This window comes from Pleuronectes platessa, chromosome 23 (genome assembly GCF_947347685.1).
Source record: "Pleuronectes platessa chromosome 23, fPlePla1.1, whole genome shotgun sequence".
Taxonomy (NCBI): Eukaryota; Metazoa; Chordata; class Actinopteri; order Pleuronectiformes; family Pleuronectidae; genus Pleuronectes; species Pleuronectes platessa.
Genome location: NC_070648.1, coordinates 10,167,596 through 10,184,510, shown reverse-complemented (window position 1 = coordinate 10,184,510; position 16,915 = coordinate 10,167,596). Strand labels below are relative to the sequence as shown.

At 42.4% G+C, this 16,915-nt stretch overlaps 2 protein-coding genes and 3 non-coding genes across 5 annotated transcripts; 4 read left to right on the top strand and 1 right to left on the bottom strand.

The window, feature by feature from the left end:
• Positions 1-307: 307 nt before the first annotated feature.
• LOC128430719 (U1 spliceosomal RNA) lies at positions 308-471 on the bottom strand. Its single transcript, XR_008334074.1, has one exon. It is a non-coding gene; the product is annotated as a U1 spliceosomal RNA (small nuclear RNA).
• Positions 472-3,164: 2,693 nt separating this feature from the next.
• LOC128430617 (uncharacterized) lies at positions 3,165-4,939 on the top strand. Its single transcript, XM_053416724.1, has 6 exons — positions 3,165-3,419; positions 3,567-3,705; positions 3,781-4,156; positions 4,249-4,447; positions 4,651-4,721; positions 4,826-4,939. The coding sequence occupies exons 2-6, from the start codon at positions 3,668-3,670 to the stop codon at positions 4,937-4,939; spliced, it is 798 nt and encodes a 265-aa protein (XP_053272699.1). The 5' UTR covers positions 3,165-3,419; positions 3,567-3,667.
• A 1,220-nt stretch (positions 4,940-6,159) lies between these two features.
• On the top strand, positions 6,160-8,151 carry LOC128430616 (uncharacterized). Its single transcript, XM_053416722.1, has 3 exons — positions 6,160-6,295; positions 6,433-6,599; positions 6,992-8,151. Exons 1-3 carry the CDS (start codon positions 6,160-6,162, stop codon positions 7,949-7,951), a joined length of 1,263 nt encoding a protein of 420 aa, XP_053272697.1. The 3' UTR covers positions 7,952-8,151.
• A 4,592-nt stretch (positions 8,152-12,743) lies between these two features.
• On the top strand, positions 12,744-12,907 carry LOC128430718 (U1 spliceosomal RNA). The gene has a single exon (XR_008334073.1). It is a non-coding gene; the product is annotated as a U1 spliceosomal RNA (small nuclear RNA).
• A 2,149-nt stretch (positions 12,908-15,056) lies between these two features.
• Positions 15,057-15,220, top strand: LOC128430688 (U1 spliceosomal RNA). Its single transcript, XR_008334045.1, has one exon. It is a non-coding gene; the product is annotated as a U1 spliceosomal RNA (small nuclear RNA).
• Positions 15,221-16,915: the final 1,695 nt, after the last annotated feature.

Genomic DNA, 16,915 nt, shown 5'->3' with positions numbered 1-16,915 from the left:
CAGTCAGAGTTTGCTTTACAGAAAACTATGATAAACAAAGTTTCATAATCAATTGCATGTGATGATACATTTTATTATTTTTATTATGGAGACAGAAGCGTTGATTACAAGCAGGCACTGAAATAAACACAAAGACACTCCATCTTCACATGAAATCATATTTCTCAATTCACAGAAACAACACTTTGTATTAGAGAATTTAAGTTGGCTTTTTCTTCAGTTCCAATATAACTGTGTTATACTGAACCTGTGGACCACTCTGAACTTGATCATTCAATGTTTTCAGTTTATTGTTCAACATTTAAATCAGGGGAGAGCGCGAACGCAGTCCCCCACTACCAGAAATTATGCAATCGAGATTCCCACATTTGGGGAATTCGCAGGGGTCAATACAGCCGAAGTGCAATGGCTATACCTCGCCCTGGGTGAACCACCTTCTTGATCATGGTATCTCCCTTGCCAGGTAAGTATGAATTGTACACGTTTCGTGGAGCCAACCGATTCAGTCACACAATACTATCACTGATGGTTTGACGGAAATAAGCAAGGTGGTAAACATCGATGATCGCACCCATTCGATATCAAGAGTCAGTGGAAGAAATACAAAAGAAAACAATTCTAAACTTAACGTTTGATTTGAGAGTTTAGTGGTTTTATTTTCTCTCACACAATGATTTGCTGTATGTGGAACAGTATGGTCCAAAAGTGTGGGACCACTTCACCGTTCAAGTGAAAGAGAAAGTGGTCTCAGAATTGTGGACGGCGCTGTATGCGTCACGTGGTACGCAACTTCTGGAAATACTGTTTTCAAATAAAACCACTTCGTTCACTGGTGCCATAAGTGATCTAACATACAAACTCAATTCTAATCGCTACAAGATAAATAGTGGCGACGTTTCCAGGGACAGTTTTACTTTAACCCGTCGACTATAAGAGAAACCACGTAAAGTGACCTCATTTCCACAACACAACAGCAGCTGAGGCCCCATCTGGTGGATGCACACACTCATTACACAATTATTTAGAAGTGTGGAAGTCAAACTATTTTACAAATCCACAAAGGTTTAACAAAAAAAAACATTCTGTAAATTTTTTTTACATCGTTATAAAAAACTATCAACTCACTCCCTTGCTTAAAAAATATTCTTTACTCAGCAGAAAAAATATAGTGTATTAGCTATTTCAAAATTTCTAGACAAGATAAAGTAAATTTACTGAAAATAATAAAATGTATCATCACATGCAATTGATTATGAAACTTTGTTTATCATAGTTTTCTGTAAAGCAAACTCTGACTGCAATTTCTGGTATTATTTACTTTTTTATATAATAAAGTTGGATTCAGCTAGGGGTCTGTCCTGTAGTAGATTGGATTGGAATTGGTTGGTTCTACTTCTAGGAAAAGGGAGGGGTTATGTTAATGTTTTCAGACTGACCTCAGTTCCAACCAACAGCATTGTTGGCATTGAGACTGCAGACATAAACAAAACAAATACCTCACATTTTTGAGTGGCACGAAAACTACACAGCTTTTCTACACAGTCACTTTTGTCAGAAAATGTCCCTGGAGAAAAATAGTGTCTGGAACATAATTGGAGTGAGTCAAAGAGTGTTTTTCTATGGCTGCGGCTGATCTGACAGTTAATTTTTGTTAGTGAAGCAGGTAAAAGTATAAAGAATAAGGTCCCTGGAGACAGAAGCGTTGATTACAAGCAGGCACTGAAATAAACACAAAGACACTCCATCTTCACATGAAATCATATTTCTCAATTCACAGAAACAACACTTTGTATTAGAGAATTTAAGTTAGCTTTTTCTTCAGTTCCAATATATTTAAGGAGTGTCTGTGTTATACTGAACCTGTGGACCACTCTGAACTTTATCATTCAATGTTTTCAGTTTATTGTTCAACATTTAAATCAGGGGAGAGCGCGAACGCAGTCCCCCACTACCACAAATTATGCAATCGAGATTCCCACATTTGGGGAGGTCGCAGACGTGAGAGCCAGGCGAGTGCATAGCCGTTGGAAGTGTAGACAACGGCGGCCGCCCATTGGCTCGGAGTCTACAGTTCCCTAGAGCCCTCCCCCTCCCCGACGTTCGCACTTGACGCTCTCCGCGAATTCAGCGGCGATGGAAAAAGGTAAAAAGTCACCACGGTTTCACCCGGTAAGAGTCGCATTCCTACTAATATTACTAACTAATATGTTCGGCTTGTGCTTCTCGTTCCCACCGAGGGCTTTTCATTCATCATATCTGTCGTACCTAGCTTATTAATGTATTTTTAATAAGCTAAATCATTTTTAATATTATTTTCTTCCCACTCACTGCGGAGGCTACTTTGCCCTAATACAACCAGCCTCGTTCGCTTCATGTCAACAACTTAGCCATACAAAACTATGTTTTTTAATGTAGGTTTATTAAATGACTTTTTCCGTGAATGAACTTGTTTATCTTTGGGTTTATTCATATGTTAATGTGCTGCCGACGGCCATTCGGCCTCATTTACATAGCCAAACTCCGAGTCCGCCAGCGAGCGGAGTTTGGCCTACTCTCGAGACATTTTGCTTAGTTACTGTTACAAAGTATATCTATAAATGTAGGTTGAAAGTGTCCCCGTTAATGTACTACTATCGTATATTGATTCAACGTTACGGTCGATCCGCAAATCAGTGCCCCGACGCCGGCCAACCCTGTCTGTTCAAATTTGACCCATATTTGTCATTCATTTCTCTTATTAAGCTATCATACCTACCTTGACTTAAACTTGCCAATATTACATCAATATGTAGCCCACTCGTATATTTATGAATCAGAAGTCGACATAGCCATAGCAGCCCTCAAAAAAAGGCCAAGAAAAAACACTACAGTCCCCCTAGTGTTGTTGTTGTTGCGCCAATGAATGTAAAGAAAAACATGGGCTACATTTTGACGTTGATATTTTGTTTCTATGAACTTTAATAGGCAACACATTAGCTGTATTTGAGGATGGATTCCAAAGCAGCGACCCATTCAGCAGGTTAGTTTATAACATGCATGTTTTGTCTGTATGGTTATAACATGCATACTTCCATTGTCTATACGTTATGTATAGCCAGCAGAATAAACTGCCCAGTGCGTGAAAACACTTGTTATGTTATTATGTCATCATTTACAAATATAGTATGAAATGAATGCCTGGGGAAAAAGTCCCAAAACACTTTAAACACTTTGGTGAATATTTTTTTCAGGTACAGCCAGCAGCAGCAGACCGTCTGCGGACCCATTGCTGCCCGTGCTGCCCATTCTGGACCCCACTGTGCCCCTGGACAGGCAGCAATGTGTCCTGAAGGCAACCAAAGAGGCCAGGGCCTTTCACAGGCCCAAAGGCTTCCAAGCCAGCGCCGGTCCCAAGGACCTTCAGACGGCTTGTGATGAAGGTAATAAATCTGAATTATTATCCCAGTAGCACGATGGGCATATGAACCATACATATCACTTTACACCTGACCTGACCTGACCTGTGTGCTAGAGCAATTATAAACTGAATTAGTTAAGAATAACCATTCCAATGTCTTAATCTTCAGCAAAAAGGAGATGCCGGCTCGTCACTACTACCAGGCCCTCAAAGAAGCTCTACCTTGGCCAGCTGGTTATTCCCTTTGGGAAATATGCTGGCCAAAGCTTCATGTGGCTGGTAGCGAATGATGTGGGCTACTTAAAATAGTGAGTATATTTCACTACAGAGAATCACATTAAGTCGTTATTTCCTACTTTAACGTCATGTTCTGTGTGTTTCAGTCTGCTTGACCGCCATATTGCGGAGAGCCAGGACCCGGGCAGGACAGGAGGAACCAGGGAGAATGACTGGGTGAAGGACTGTCTCCTCCGTTATGTGGAGTTTTTCCCCTCAGTCTCCTGCCACCTGGAGAAAAATGTGGACAGGGCCATTTATGGACAGGGTCGCTTTAAGTCCTTCACCTTTCAGGAGATGTGGCAGTGGTACAGCCTGCACAAGTGCCTTAATGCCGACCCTCAAGCTGGCAGTGCCCAAGAGAGGAAGATGGCAGAGGAGGCTTTCTCTTCTGTTCGCCAGTGGCTTGGAATGAAGGAGGAGGACATCAGCTCCAAGTCACTGAAGCGCTTCAGGAGATTTATTCTCGACAAAGAGAAACAGGTAGGTTGAGGTGTTACTCAAAAGCAGAATGCAGTTCATAAGACAAAACTACTTCACTGTACTTTAACTGTAATTTGTGAAACTCTCCTCAGAAAGCCCCTACTGCAGCTGTACCATCTTCGTCCTTGTCTGGTCCTGTCCCATCGGAAACAGTGGTTCCTCCGTCAGCGTCAGTGGTTCCTCCGTCGGCGTCAGCGTCTGCTTCAGTGGCCCCTCCGACAGCAACATCCCTGTCACCTTGGCAGGATGATACATTGCTTTCAGAGGCTCTCGCCACTTTTGAAGGACAAGGTAAATCAGTTTTTTATTTTATCGATGGCATTCACAGATCAACATTAAGCTCATATAACTGTACATATATTGAATATAAAACTTTAAATCAGTTTAAAATAAAACAGGTTAAAAGGCACACTTTTCAGGATTATTCTTTATTTCTGTTTCAACCCAATATGATCCTTGTGGCTTCCTAAGCTTTTGTCCTCATTTTCTTCCAGCTGACACTGCCATGGCCCCTCCACCAGACCCTCCACAGCAGCCACAGACAGACCCCGTTCCACCATCGCAGGTACAGACATAGTTCATAGATAGGTCACACTAACATACAGGTTTATAGTTATACACTTACTCACTTCCATATATGTTTATACTAATACACTTACTTTTTTGAAGGAACCTCCATCTGGTCCTCGTAAGAGGACGTCAAAGTCTGCGGCACTGCCACAGCCACAGCCAATAGAAGCCACTGTCACGCAGCCTGAGGTAATACATGTACAATACAGCTAAATACTGTTTAATATGTTAATGCAGCAGGAACAGCGTTACAGTCAGAGCACTCAGTGACTGGTACATGACGGTTTTGTCTTTGTTCTTCCACCGGGTGTCATTTGAGGGCTGGCACAAACAGTGGGAGTCCGGCCCTCAAGGTCTCCCCAGTGCTGACGTGAAGTGGCTGAAGGAGGACGCTGACAGGGGGCTCTTTAAGAACCTCCCCATCGCTCGCAGGAAAATTCTGAAGGATGATCGCATGTGGTTCCATCCACCAGAAATTCCTGGAGTGGTGGTGGGGGGAGGAGTGCCCTCTGCAGACGCTTTTTTTAGAAGCCGTGTCTTCTTTTGGAGGCCTGTGGGAGTGTGGGGCTACAGCCTTCGCTGTCCCAGGTCAGGATGCCCCGGGGAAAAAGCAGCCTTTCTGTACCGCTGTGGGTATGGAAACACAGTGAGGCATATCTGTGACATGACTGGCTGGTACAGCATGCTCACAGAGCTCCTGGCCTGCAACGCGTGCAGGAAGGCTGCAAAGGGCTCTCAGGAGCATTCAATTGGTCGCTTCCTGGCGTGGGATGCTGCTATTTTGAAGCAGCTGACTCCAGCCCACCAAGCTGTGTTCCCTGCGATCCTAACACCAAGGTGAGAGTCTCTTGTTATTTCACAATATTTTGAATCTTAAACCGTTTTACTACAGAGCAAAGTTCCACTGGCGTTACATGACTGTGCTCTAATTTCAGACGCGGTGTGGACAAGCATGTTAAGACCCTGGTGGTTTAAGACATTTTCCCTTGTGCCTCCTGCCTGTGTTTTGTTATGTCATGTCTTTCCCCCTGTTTATTTATGTTGCCATGTGTGTTTTATTATTGTCCTGAGACTCCGCCCTCTACTGCTTCCCGCTCTTTTTCTCCCTCACCTGTTCCCCATCGTCAACCTGAGTGTTTTCCTGATTAGTTCACCTGTGTCTTGTCTTTGTTCCCCCTTCTATTTAAGCCCAGTCTTTCTGTTGTCCCCTGTCGGATTGTATCATCATTTTTTGACTGTGAAGAAGCCATACTGAGATACTGCTATTTTGAACTCTTATCTGGTATGATTTTGGACTCTCTGATTTTTGACTCTCAGATTTTTGATCCTCTTTGGTTTTCCCTTTTTGTGGAATAAAGAAGTTTTCTTTGGCATCTTGGTCTGCGATTGGGTCCTTGCTCTGTGAAACCCTAACAAAGCAAGTTGTCCGCCTGATGAGGGATCGGACTGAGGGCAACACCATGGTTAAGGTGTGGAGGCAGGTCCAGGAGGGTCACTGTGAGGAGTACCTGCAGAGAAAGGACCTCTACACCACCCTTTGTCAGCTCAGCACACCTGGAAGCATCATGAGTAAGTCAGATTAGTTATTTGTTTTTTTCACACACAAACACACACAAACACACACACACACACACACACACACACACACACACACACACACACACACACTCTCTGTATAATATAACAATCCACTTCTCTGCCTCCAGGTGCTCTGGGCCATCAATACCAGAAGCCGCCGACGCGCAGGGAGCTGCCGTCGCCGAGGCTTCTGAGAAAAGCCTACCTGATCTATGAGACAGAGCACATTGAGGACTACCGGACACAAATCATGTCCACGTTCGGGAAAGTCCTCAAGTATGACTCCACCAGGAAGGTAAATTTAACACAGTGTAAAATGTTTCATTTAACAAGTGTCTCAATGTGCATCATTTAATAATCAATACTTCAATAACTGTATGAGCCAAAGACTGACTAGTTATTGTACTTATGTTTGTAGTATTGCATTTGTTATATTAATAACAGCATTATGTACACATTTAAAGTAGTGGCATATGAGTTTTGAAATATTGTTAGTGCAGATGGAAAGGGTTTTTTGATGGATATGCTGTTTATTATTTAGATTATAATAATTCTAGATAAATGATTCATGGAAGGGAGGCAGCTATTGAAAAAGCAGTTTGAATACACCCCTCTGAGTTATTTTTTAATACTTTATTCTATACCAAATGTCTGACTCCCTTTTCTTTGTGTTTTATCTGTCATCAGATCTGCAAGAAGCTTTCAGGTCACGGAAGAGGCACTGCAGAGTGGTGCACCAACGTGGCCAACGAGCTGGGGCAGGTCCTCATGTCGGTGTTCACCTGCGAGGAGTCTCTTACGTGCCTGAAGCCCATGGCTGACGGCCTCATGGAGCGCTACAGGAGAGCAGGAGAGGCCCCTCCTGAGCTGATGTATGTGGACCGTGGCTGCTGCAGGGTGCATGGTGTCTCCTCTTTGGAGCATCTCTTCAGCGACTGGGCGAACAGTGGAATGATGGTGCGGCTGGACATCTTCCACTGGATAAAGCGCTTCGATGCGGCCGTCCGGACAGACCACCATCCTAAATATGCACTGTTTAAGTCTGCGCTCTCTGCAGCTGTCTTCTCCTACAATAAGGATGACATGGCGCTGCTCATCCAGGCCATGCGTGCAGGAAACACGACCAGGTATGCCTCACTGACTGACGCGAAGATGATTGAAATCTACGTCAGCAAAGAAGATCTCCACCACTTTGTCAGGAGGATCACGTTGGGAGCCCAGGAGTCCTTCCTCCGTGTGCAGACAGCCATCAACAGCCTGAAGGGAGCAGCTGGGCTGGATGAGAACCAGGTCCCTCTGTTTAAGGACGCTGCAGCCATCGACCGGGTCTGGGAGAACCAGCAGAAGCAACTGGAGTGCATTCAGGATCCCCCAGGGAGAGACATGTACACTGTCATGAAGGTCGTCACCCGCAACAGTGTGCGCATGCCATACTATACCACCGTGAGAGGAAGCAACAGCCTGGAGGGGATCCACTTCTTCCTGCCCCGGATGATCCCAGGGCCCCACTGTGCTGCCGTCCCCTTCCAGGTATACCTCCTCAGTGGCATCGCACGCTGGAACTCTGACCGGGAGTCAGGCAGCGTTAAAGGCCAGAAGGGCAGAAGAAAATCGAGTGTACATGTCTCCCCTGATAGATCGGCTTAACAAGCGGTGCCAAGACCTGTTTGGCGAGGTGGAGGAGATCAACTTCAGGCCTCCAGTTCCTGCTGGTGAGGAGCGCATTGGGCTGGAGTACCTCTTTGCCCAATCTTCCCAGCCCTTCAGCGCTTCTGAGCATTACGCTCAAACTAGAGAAACGCTTCAGACTGTGGAGGATGAAGACGATGAAGAGGAGGTTGCTGCCGACACAGGAGTCCACGGAAGATGATGTGGGCTACGCCACAGACGCTGAGAGCGACGACCTGGCTCCGCTGAAGAGGAATCTGGTTCTCACAGACCAGGTGGTGGCTTCGGAGCACGACCCGTGTGTGGAGGATGTGTGCGGCCCCAATCATCTCCCTGGGTACCAGCATGTGGAAGAGCTGAGCAGCATTCTCGTTGAAATTGCGTTGGAGGAGGGAAAGCTTGCTCTTAGTGACTCTACAAGAGAGAGAGTAGTCAGCGCCTGGAACAAGCTTGACCTCCACGACCGCAGCATCCAACAATTTGACAGCCTCTACTCTGCACGCTGGGGGAACGCTCTGTTTGGCCGCACCAACGGAGATCCGGCCGAGGCCTCTTTGGTGCAGAAGCTGAAGTTTAACAAGCGCTTCTCTGCCGCCCACCTGCTTGACTCCAGGAAGAACCGGCTGATGTACTGCATCGTTAAACAGCTCTGGCTTCACCCGGACTGCAGGAAAAAGGCTCGCGGCTCCCCTCTCAAGCACCAGATCACCACACTCTACCAGCGGGTGCAACAGAGAGTGACCGTGGATGACGCTGAACTCAGCAAACTAGGGATTCCCATCCTGAAAATGAATAACAAATCTGTTGCTGAGTTCATAAGGAGACAGGAAGCCTTCTCAGCCACAAACGTGACGGATCGAGGTTTGTCTATCCTCCAGCGTCCGCAGAGCATCACCAGCACCAGCCTACCTCCCGCTGCAGAGCTCCCGGATGAGAGGCCGCACACCAGCCGACCTCAAGTGCAGTATGAGGTCACTCCATCTCTGGCTGGCACGCGGAAACGCAAAGTGCCGCATGACAACCAAACGGCAGCACCCCAACCTCAGCAATCAATAGCGGCAGCGGCAGCGACAGCGACGGTCACCACGGCAGCAGGACTCCAGCCCCAGCCCGTGTTCGTGTTCCTGCCACTCCGTAGACCAGCTCTTCCCCCCCAGCTGCTGCCGCCGCCTGTTTTCCTGCCGCCTCCCGCACTGCCACAAGCCAGATCTACTCTGTACAAGAGGACAAAAACAGAGCTGGGCGCTACACGGCCCCAGAGCACAGTGCAAAAGCACACATGCGCACTTTGTGGCCAGTCCACTCAAGGACACATAAAATACAGGAAAAAAACATACTGTCAACAATCAAAATCATCCTCATCCAAAGGCCTCACTGGAAAGACTTTTGTAAATACCACAGACTTCCATATGGCAGTGGACGAGCTTCTGGCCTCTCAGTCCCAGGCCCCTTCGAGCAGCGCTCGAATGCTGTTTGTATATATTATATATATTAATATTTGACAGACACAATCATTCGTTTTGTATTATATTTCACTATGCACCTTATTTCTCACTGTTTGAATTTTATATTTTAGAGGTGTTTTTACTGTTGTGCTTGCTGTGTTCTTTGTATATATTTAGCAGATGCAATCATTCTTTTTCCAGTTCATGACATATCTTTATGCACCTTCTTGGAAACTACTTACTAATTACTTCCTTAATTTGCAAATCACAAATGTCACAACTCATCAAAATCTTGTTTTGTGTGTATATATATATATAGGCTATATGCACTCGTTACCTCTGTCACAGGCATAATAATTCCCTTGCACTACGAGCTTGATGCCTTTTACATTGATCTCCAGGACAAGGCTTTATATTCTATAATGTATATTTAATCTTTATCTTGGTTGTCATTGCTGTTTTAGATTTATATTTTAAGCTAATATTACAATTATTTATGTTTTTTTACACCTGTGTTTATAAACCTGTGACAACCTATTTTATTATTGAAAATGTGAGTTTTTAAAAAAACTAAAATTGGACTCCAATAAACCTCTCTGACCTTTATTTTCATACAACAATTAACAGAATATAAAAAATCATAAACATGACAAGATAAGACAGTCAATTCCTCATCCAGAACATTCCCCTATTACAGTAGCAACAAACATAAAGGTGATAAGCTGTACTTAAGCTCTGCTAAGGCACTTTTAATGTAAACAGATCCACACCAGTGATAGCTTTCCATACAGGTTGTTTTGCCTTTTTTAAACCTTTCAATGTGGAGCTTGCATGAGGGCAAAGGTTAAACTACTTTGTTTGTGTGGTGTTCAGAAAACAATATGGCTTTGAACACCACAAAAACAAAGTAAATCTGTATCATGCAGGATACAGATATTACAAAAGACAGGCAATTACACAGTATAATTGCAACCATAATTCTAAGTGAGTATACAGAAGATATGTACATATATACAGGTTTAATAAATAATATACAATATAAATATGAAAACAGATACAGACAGTCGATACAAATACAGCTCACCAGTCACACACAGTCCTGATCAGATTCTGCCAATAGAGGGAGGTGTTTGATTGACAGGTGTCCGGTAAACTATCATGGTTTCAGGCTTCAAATTTCTTTTTCTTCTACATTAATGACAATGATTTGCTCAGGGGTTTGCACATCGCCAGGGAGGGGGAGGGCTCTAGGGAACTGTAGACTCCGCGCCAATGGGAGGCCGCCATTGTCTACACTTCGGAGGAGAGTGTAGACTCCTGGCCAATGAGCGGCCGGCAAGTGTAGACAAGGGTAGACTCCGAGCCAATGGGCGGCCGCCGTTGTCTACACTTCCAACGGCTATGCACTCGCCTGGCTCTCACGTCTGGCGAATTCCCCAAATGTGGGAATCTCGATTGCATAATTTCTGGTAGTGGGGGACTGCGTTCGCGCTCTCCCCTGATTGAAATGTTGAATAATAAACTAAGAATAGTAAAATGTAACGTGCTGCGTCTTTAACAGCTTCTGTTAAACACAGTCCTGTATTACACAGCTGCGCTCAAAATAGATTGGATATGAAAGAAAATGCTGAGTTTATTTCTCTGATGCAAAGTATTCACCATTCAATTGAGAAATAAATATGATTTCATGTGACGATGGTGTGTCTTGGTTTTTGTTTCAATGCCTGTCTTTATTCAACGCTTCTGTCTCCAGGGACCTTATTCTTTATACTTTTACCTGCCTCACTAACACAAATTAACTGTCAGATCACTCACAACCATAAAAAACTACCCTTTCACTCACTGTTCACAACTCTTTAACATTGAGTGTTTAAATGATGTCAAAAGTCAAACAGAAACCACAGGCTTATAATGTACGTGTGTCTAGCTGTACTGGAACTTTGCATTAGCCAAAATGTACCTAATTCTTTACATGTTAATTTTAATGGGAAAAGTGTTTTATTCTCAGCGTGCAATAAGAAGTTGTATCTGCTCAGTCTCTTGTGTTAAATTACATTTTCATTTAGCTGACGCTTTTATCCAAAGCGACTTACAATAAGTGCATTCAACACCGAGGGTACAAACCCAGAACAACAAGAAACAAAAAGTACAATTTCTTCAAAAAATGTCTCTGGGGACAAAAGTGACTGTTTAGAAAAGCTGTGTAGTTTTCGTGCCATTCAGAAATGTGAGGTTGCTTTTTTACGTCTGTAGTCACAATGCCAACAATGGTGTTGGCTGGTTGAGAGGTCGATCTGAAAACTTTTACTTAACCCCTCCCTATTCCTAGAAGTAGACCAAACCCATTCTAATTCAGGAAAGACCCAAGCTGAACCCATTTTTATTATATAAAAAAGTAAATAATACAAGAAAATTGCAGTCACAGTTTATTTTTCAGAAAACTATGATAGAAACAGTTTCATAATCAATTGCATGTGATACAACCGTTTTTCTATTTTATTTTGCTAAGTTTATCAAATCAATAAACTTAGGTATTGTGCTGAGTGTCAGATTTTGTGATGCACATTATAGTATTTTAAGTAAATGTACTTTATTTTGTCTAGAATTTTGAAATAGCTATTACACTCTAATTTTTTCTGCTCAGTAAAAAATCTTTTGTAAGCAAGGGAGTGAGTTCATAGTAATTATAACGATGTAAATTGTTTTACGGAATGTTTTTTTAGTTTTTTTAAAACCTTTGTGGATTTGTACAACAGTTTGACTTCCACACTTCTAAATATTGGTAATGACTGTGTACATCCACCAGATGGGGACACAGCTGCTGTTGTGTTTTCATGGAGATGAGGTCACTTTACGTTGTTTCTCTTATAGTAGACGGGTTAAAGTAAAACTGCCACTGGAAACGTCACCACTATTTATCTTGTAGCTATTAAAAGTATAGTTTATCTATTAGATCATTTATGGGGCCACTGAACGAAGATTTTAATGTGAAAACAGTGTTTCCGGAAGAAGCGTACCACGTGACGCGTACAGCGCCGTCCACAATTCTGAGACCACTTCCTCCTTCACTTGAACGGGGAAGTGGTCCCATACTTTTGGACCATACTGTAACACAATACAGCAAAGCATTGTGGGAGATAATGAAATCGCTAAACGCTCAAATCAAGCGTTTATTTTTGAATGTTTTTTATTTGTATTCCTACCACTGACTCTTGATATCGAATCGGTTCTATCATCGATTTTTACCACGTTGCTTATTTTCGTGCAACCATAAGTCTGAGTAGTGTGTGGCTGTAGCGGTTGGCTCCACGAAACGTGTACAACTCATACTTACCTGGCAAGGGAGATACCATGATCAAGAAGGTGGTTCACCCAGGGCGAGGTATAGCCATTGCACTTCGGCTGTATTGACCCCTGCGAATTCCCCAAATGTGGGAATCTCGATTGCATAATTTCTGGTAGTGGGGGACTGCGTTCGCGCTCTCCCCTGATTTAAATGTTGAACAATAAACTGGAATCAATGAATGATAAAGTTCAGAGTGGTCCACAGGTTCAATATAACACAGATACTCCTTAAATATATAGGAACTGAAGAAAAAGCTAACTTAAATTCTCTAATGCAAAGTATTGTTTCTGTGAATTGAGAAATATGATTTCATGTGAAGATGGAGTGTCTTTGTGTTTATTTCAGTGCCTGCTTGTATTCAACGCTTCTGTCTCCAGGGACCTTATTCTTTATACTTTTACCTGCTTCACTAACAAAAATTAACTGTCAGATCAGCCGCAGCCATAGAAAAACACTCTTTGACTCACTGTTCACAACTCTTTAACATTGAGTGTTTAAATGATGTCAAAAGTCAAACAGAAACCACAGGCTTATAATGTACGTGTGTCTAGCTGTACTGGAACTTTGCATTAGCCAAAATGTACCTAATTCTTTACATGTTAATTTTAATGGGAAAGGTGTTTTATTCTCAGCGTGCAATAAGAAGTTGTATCTGCTCAGTCTCTTGTGTTACATTACATTTTCATTTAGCTGACGCTTTTATCCAAAGCGACTTACAATAAGTGCATTCAACCCCGATGGTACAAACCCAGAACAACAAGAATCAAAAAGTACAATTTCTTCAAAAAATAAAGCAAAAGTACAAAGTTCTATAAGTAAGTGCCATTTAAGTGCTACTAAATTGTTAGTTTAGAAAATTGTATTCAAGGAAGAGGTGTGTTTTTAGTTTGCGGCGGAAGATGTGTAAACTTTCTGATGTCTGGATGTCGATGGGGAGCTCATTCCACCATTAAGGAGCCAGGACAGCAAACAGTCGTGATTTTGATGAGTGTTTAGCTCGCAGTGAGGGAGCAACAAGCCGATTGGCCGAAGCAGAGAGGAGTGAAGGGACAAGGGTGTAATGTTTGACCATGTCCTGGATGTAGACTGGACCTGATCCGTTCACAGCACGGTACGCAAGTACTAAAGTAATAGTGTTGCTGCACCTATAGGCATTTTCGAAATTCCAATTATGTTCCAGACACTATTTTTCTCCAGGGACATTTTCTGACAAAAGTGACTGTGTAGAAAAGCTGTGTAGTTTTCGTGCCACTCAAAAATGTGAGGTATTTGTTTTGTTTATGTCTGCAGTCTCAATGCCAACAATGGTGTTGGTTGGTACTGAGGTCAGTTTGAAAACATTAACATAACCCCTCCCTTTTCCTAGAAGTAGACCCAACCCATTCCAATCCAATCTACTACAGGACAGACCCCTAGCTGAATCCAACTTTATTATATAAAAAAGTAAATAATACCAGAAATTGCAGTCAGAGTTTGCTTTACAGAAAACTATGATAAACAAAGTTTCATAATCAATTGCATGTGATGATACATTTTATTATTTTCAGTAAATTTACTTTATCTTGTCTAGACATTTTGAAATAGCTAATACACTATATTTTTTCTGCTGAGTAAAGAATATTTTTTAAGCAAGGGAGATAGTTGATAGTTTTTTATAACGATGTAAACATTTTTTACAGAATGTTTTTTTTTTGTTAAACCTTTGTGGATTTGTAAAATAGTTTGACTTCCACGCTTCTAAATAATTGTGTAATGAGTGTGTGCATCCAACAGATGGGGCCACAGCTGCTGTTGTGTTGTCGTGGAAATGAGATCACTTTACGTTGTTTCTCTTATAGTCGACGGGTTAAAGTAAAACTGTCCCTGGAAACGTCGCCACTATTTATCTTGTAGCTATTAGAATTGAGTTTGTATGTTAGATCATTTATGGCACCAGTGAACGAAGTGGTTTATGTGAAAACAGTATTTCCAGAAGTTGCGTACCACGTGACGCGTACAGAGCCGTCCACAATTCTGAGACCACTTTCTCCTTCACTTGAACGGTGAAGTGGTCCCACACTTTTGGACCATACTGTTCCACATACAGCAAATCATTGTGTGGGAGAAAATAAAATAGCTAAACTCTCAAATCAAAGGTTAAGTTTTGAATTGTTTTATTTTGTATTTCTTCCACTGACTCTTGATATCGAATGGGTGCGATAATCGATGTTTACCACGTTGCTTATTTCCGTGAAACCATCAGTGATATTAGTGTGTGACTGAAGCGGTTGGCTCCACGAAACGTGTACAATTCATACTTACCTGGTAAGGGAGATACCATGATCAAGAAGGTGGTTCACCCAGGGCGAGGTATAGCCATTGCACTTCGGCTGTATTGACCCCTGCGAATTCCCCAAATGTGGGAATCTCGATTGCATAATTTGTGGTAGTGGGGGACTGCGTTCGCGCTCTCCCCTGATTTAAATGTTGAACAACAACTATGGCTTTTAAAAAATTAAGTTCTGGGTTGTTCACAGGATCTGTATAAGACAGTCCTGTATTACACAGCTGCTTTCAAATTATATTGGATATGAATGAAAATGCTAAGTTTATTTCTCTGTTGCAAAGTATTTGCCATTGAATTGAGAAATTAATACGATTTCATGTGAAGATGGAATGTCTACGTGTTTATTCAATGCCTGTCTTTATTCAACACTTCTGACTCCAAGGATCTTGTTCTTTGTACTTTTACCTGCCTCACTAACCCAACTGTCAAATCAGCCGGAGCAATAAAAGATACTTTTTGACCAAGTGTTCACAACTCATAAAAATTGAGTTTTTGAATGATGTTAAAAAGAAACCACAGGCTTATTATATTTGTGTGTCTAGCTGTATTGGAACGTTGCATCAGCCAAAATGTACCTAATTCTTTACATGTTGATTTTAATGGGAAATGTGTTTTATTCTCATCTTTAATTCCACTCTTTTACCACTTGAGCGAGCAATAAGAAGATGTATCTGCTCAGTCTCGTGTGGCTGCACCTATAAGCATTTTTGAAATTCCAATGATGTTCAAGACCCTATTTCTCTCCAGGAAAATTTTCGGACAAAAGTGACTGTGTAGAAAAGCTGTGTAGTTTTCGTGCCACTCAGAAATGTGAGGTTTCTTTTACGTCTCTAGTCACAATGCCAACAATGGTGTTGGTTGGTACTGAGGTCAAACTGAAAACTTTTACATAACCCCTCCCTTTTCCTAGAAGTAAAAACTATGTTAGACACAGTTTCATAATCAATTGCATGTGATGATACAGTAATGTTTAGTGTCCATACAACCATTTTTTAAATTTTTTTTTAGCAATAGCGCTTTGTAGAGGAGAGCGGGGTAATGTGGAACATCTGATGATGTGAAACACCCCCTGTATCTAGGCAACGGAACACATTTGTGGTCATCTGACTATTATGTTTAAAAGCCCCTCCCATTCCCCCCTTGCCATGAAGGAGAAGTTGGTGCAGGTGCTGTGGAAAGTATGTTTTTTCTAGGGCTGTGAAATGATTAAAATTTTTAATCAAATTAATCACAGGTTTCTATGGATTAATCATGATTAATCACATTACCGATTTTCTCGGAATATTTTTGTGAAAACAAGATTTATGACATTTAACTTTTCTTTTGTGCTGCAACTCAGCAGTTCTTCAGCAGTTATCATTGCTTTTCCATATGGAACATTAATATAATCTTCATCCTAAACAATATTCGGGCTCCTTAGCCATTGTGTGGTTGAATAAAACTTTTTTTTTTTTAAATCAAACAGAAATTATTTGAGCTTCTTAGCCATAGGATGTTTGACATTTTTTATATTTTTTGTCACACAACCATTAACCACACCATGATACAATCTAATGTCTCCTTTTAGCTACTCGTTCTTTAGCCAGTTGGTGAGGCAAACTAACTTGTTCAAATTCTCTGACAGTAAAGCTGACCTCTTCTTTTGCACAATGTGTCCTGCGAGTGAGTCTGGTTTGGCGCATTCCACTTGAACGCCCCTCGCCGACCAACACATGCTTCGCGTTGCGGTTGTTCACACCGGACGCGGAAGCGACGCCGAAGCGTGGCGTAAGCGCTAATCCCTGGCGCGCCGGCGCTTGGCTGGTCACACCGGACGCGGTAGCGAC

Coding starts and splice junctions, on each gene's coding strand:
- LOC128430617 (XM_053416724.1), top strand. CDS start 3,668: ATGTGGCTGGTAGCGAATGATGTGGGCTACTTAAAATA. Junction 4,157..4,248: donor TTCTCGACAAAGAGAAACAG/GTAGGTTGAGGT, acceptor AACTCTCCTCAG/AAAGCCCCTACTGCAGCTGT. Junction 4,722..4,825: donor ACCCCGTTCCACCATCGCAG/GTACAGACATAG, acceptor ACTTTTTTGAAG/GAACCTCCATCTGGTCCTCG.
- LOC128430616 (XM_053416722.1), top strand. CDS start 6,160: ATGAGGGATCGGACTGAGGGCAACACCATGGTTAAGGTGTGGAGGCAG. Junction 6,296..6,432: donor CACACCTGGAAGCATCATGA/GTAAGTCAGATT, acceptor CTCTGCCTCCAG/GTGCTCTGGGCCATCAATAC. Junction 6,600..6,991: donor AGTATGACTCCACCAGGAAG/GTAAATTTAACA, acceptor ATCTGTCATCAG/ATCTGCAAGAAGCTTTCAGG.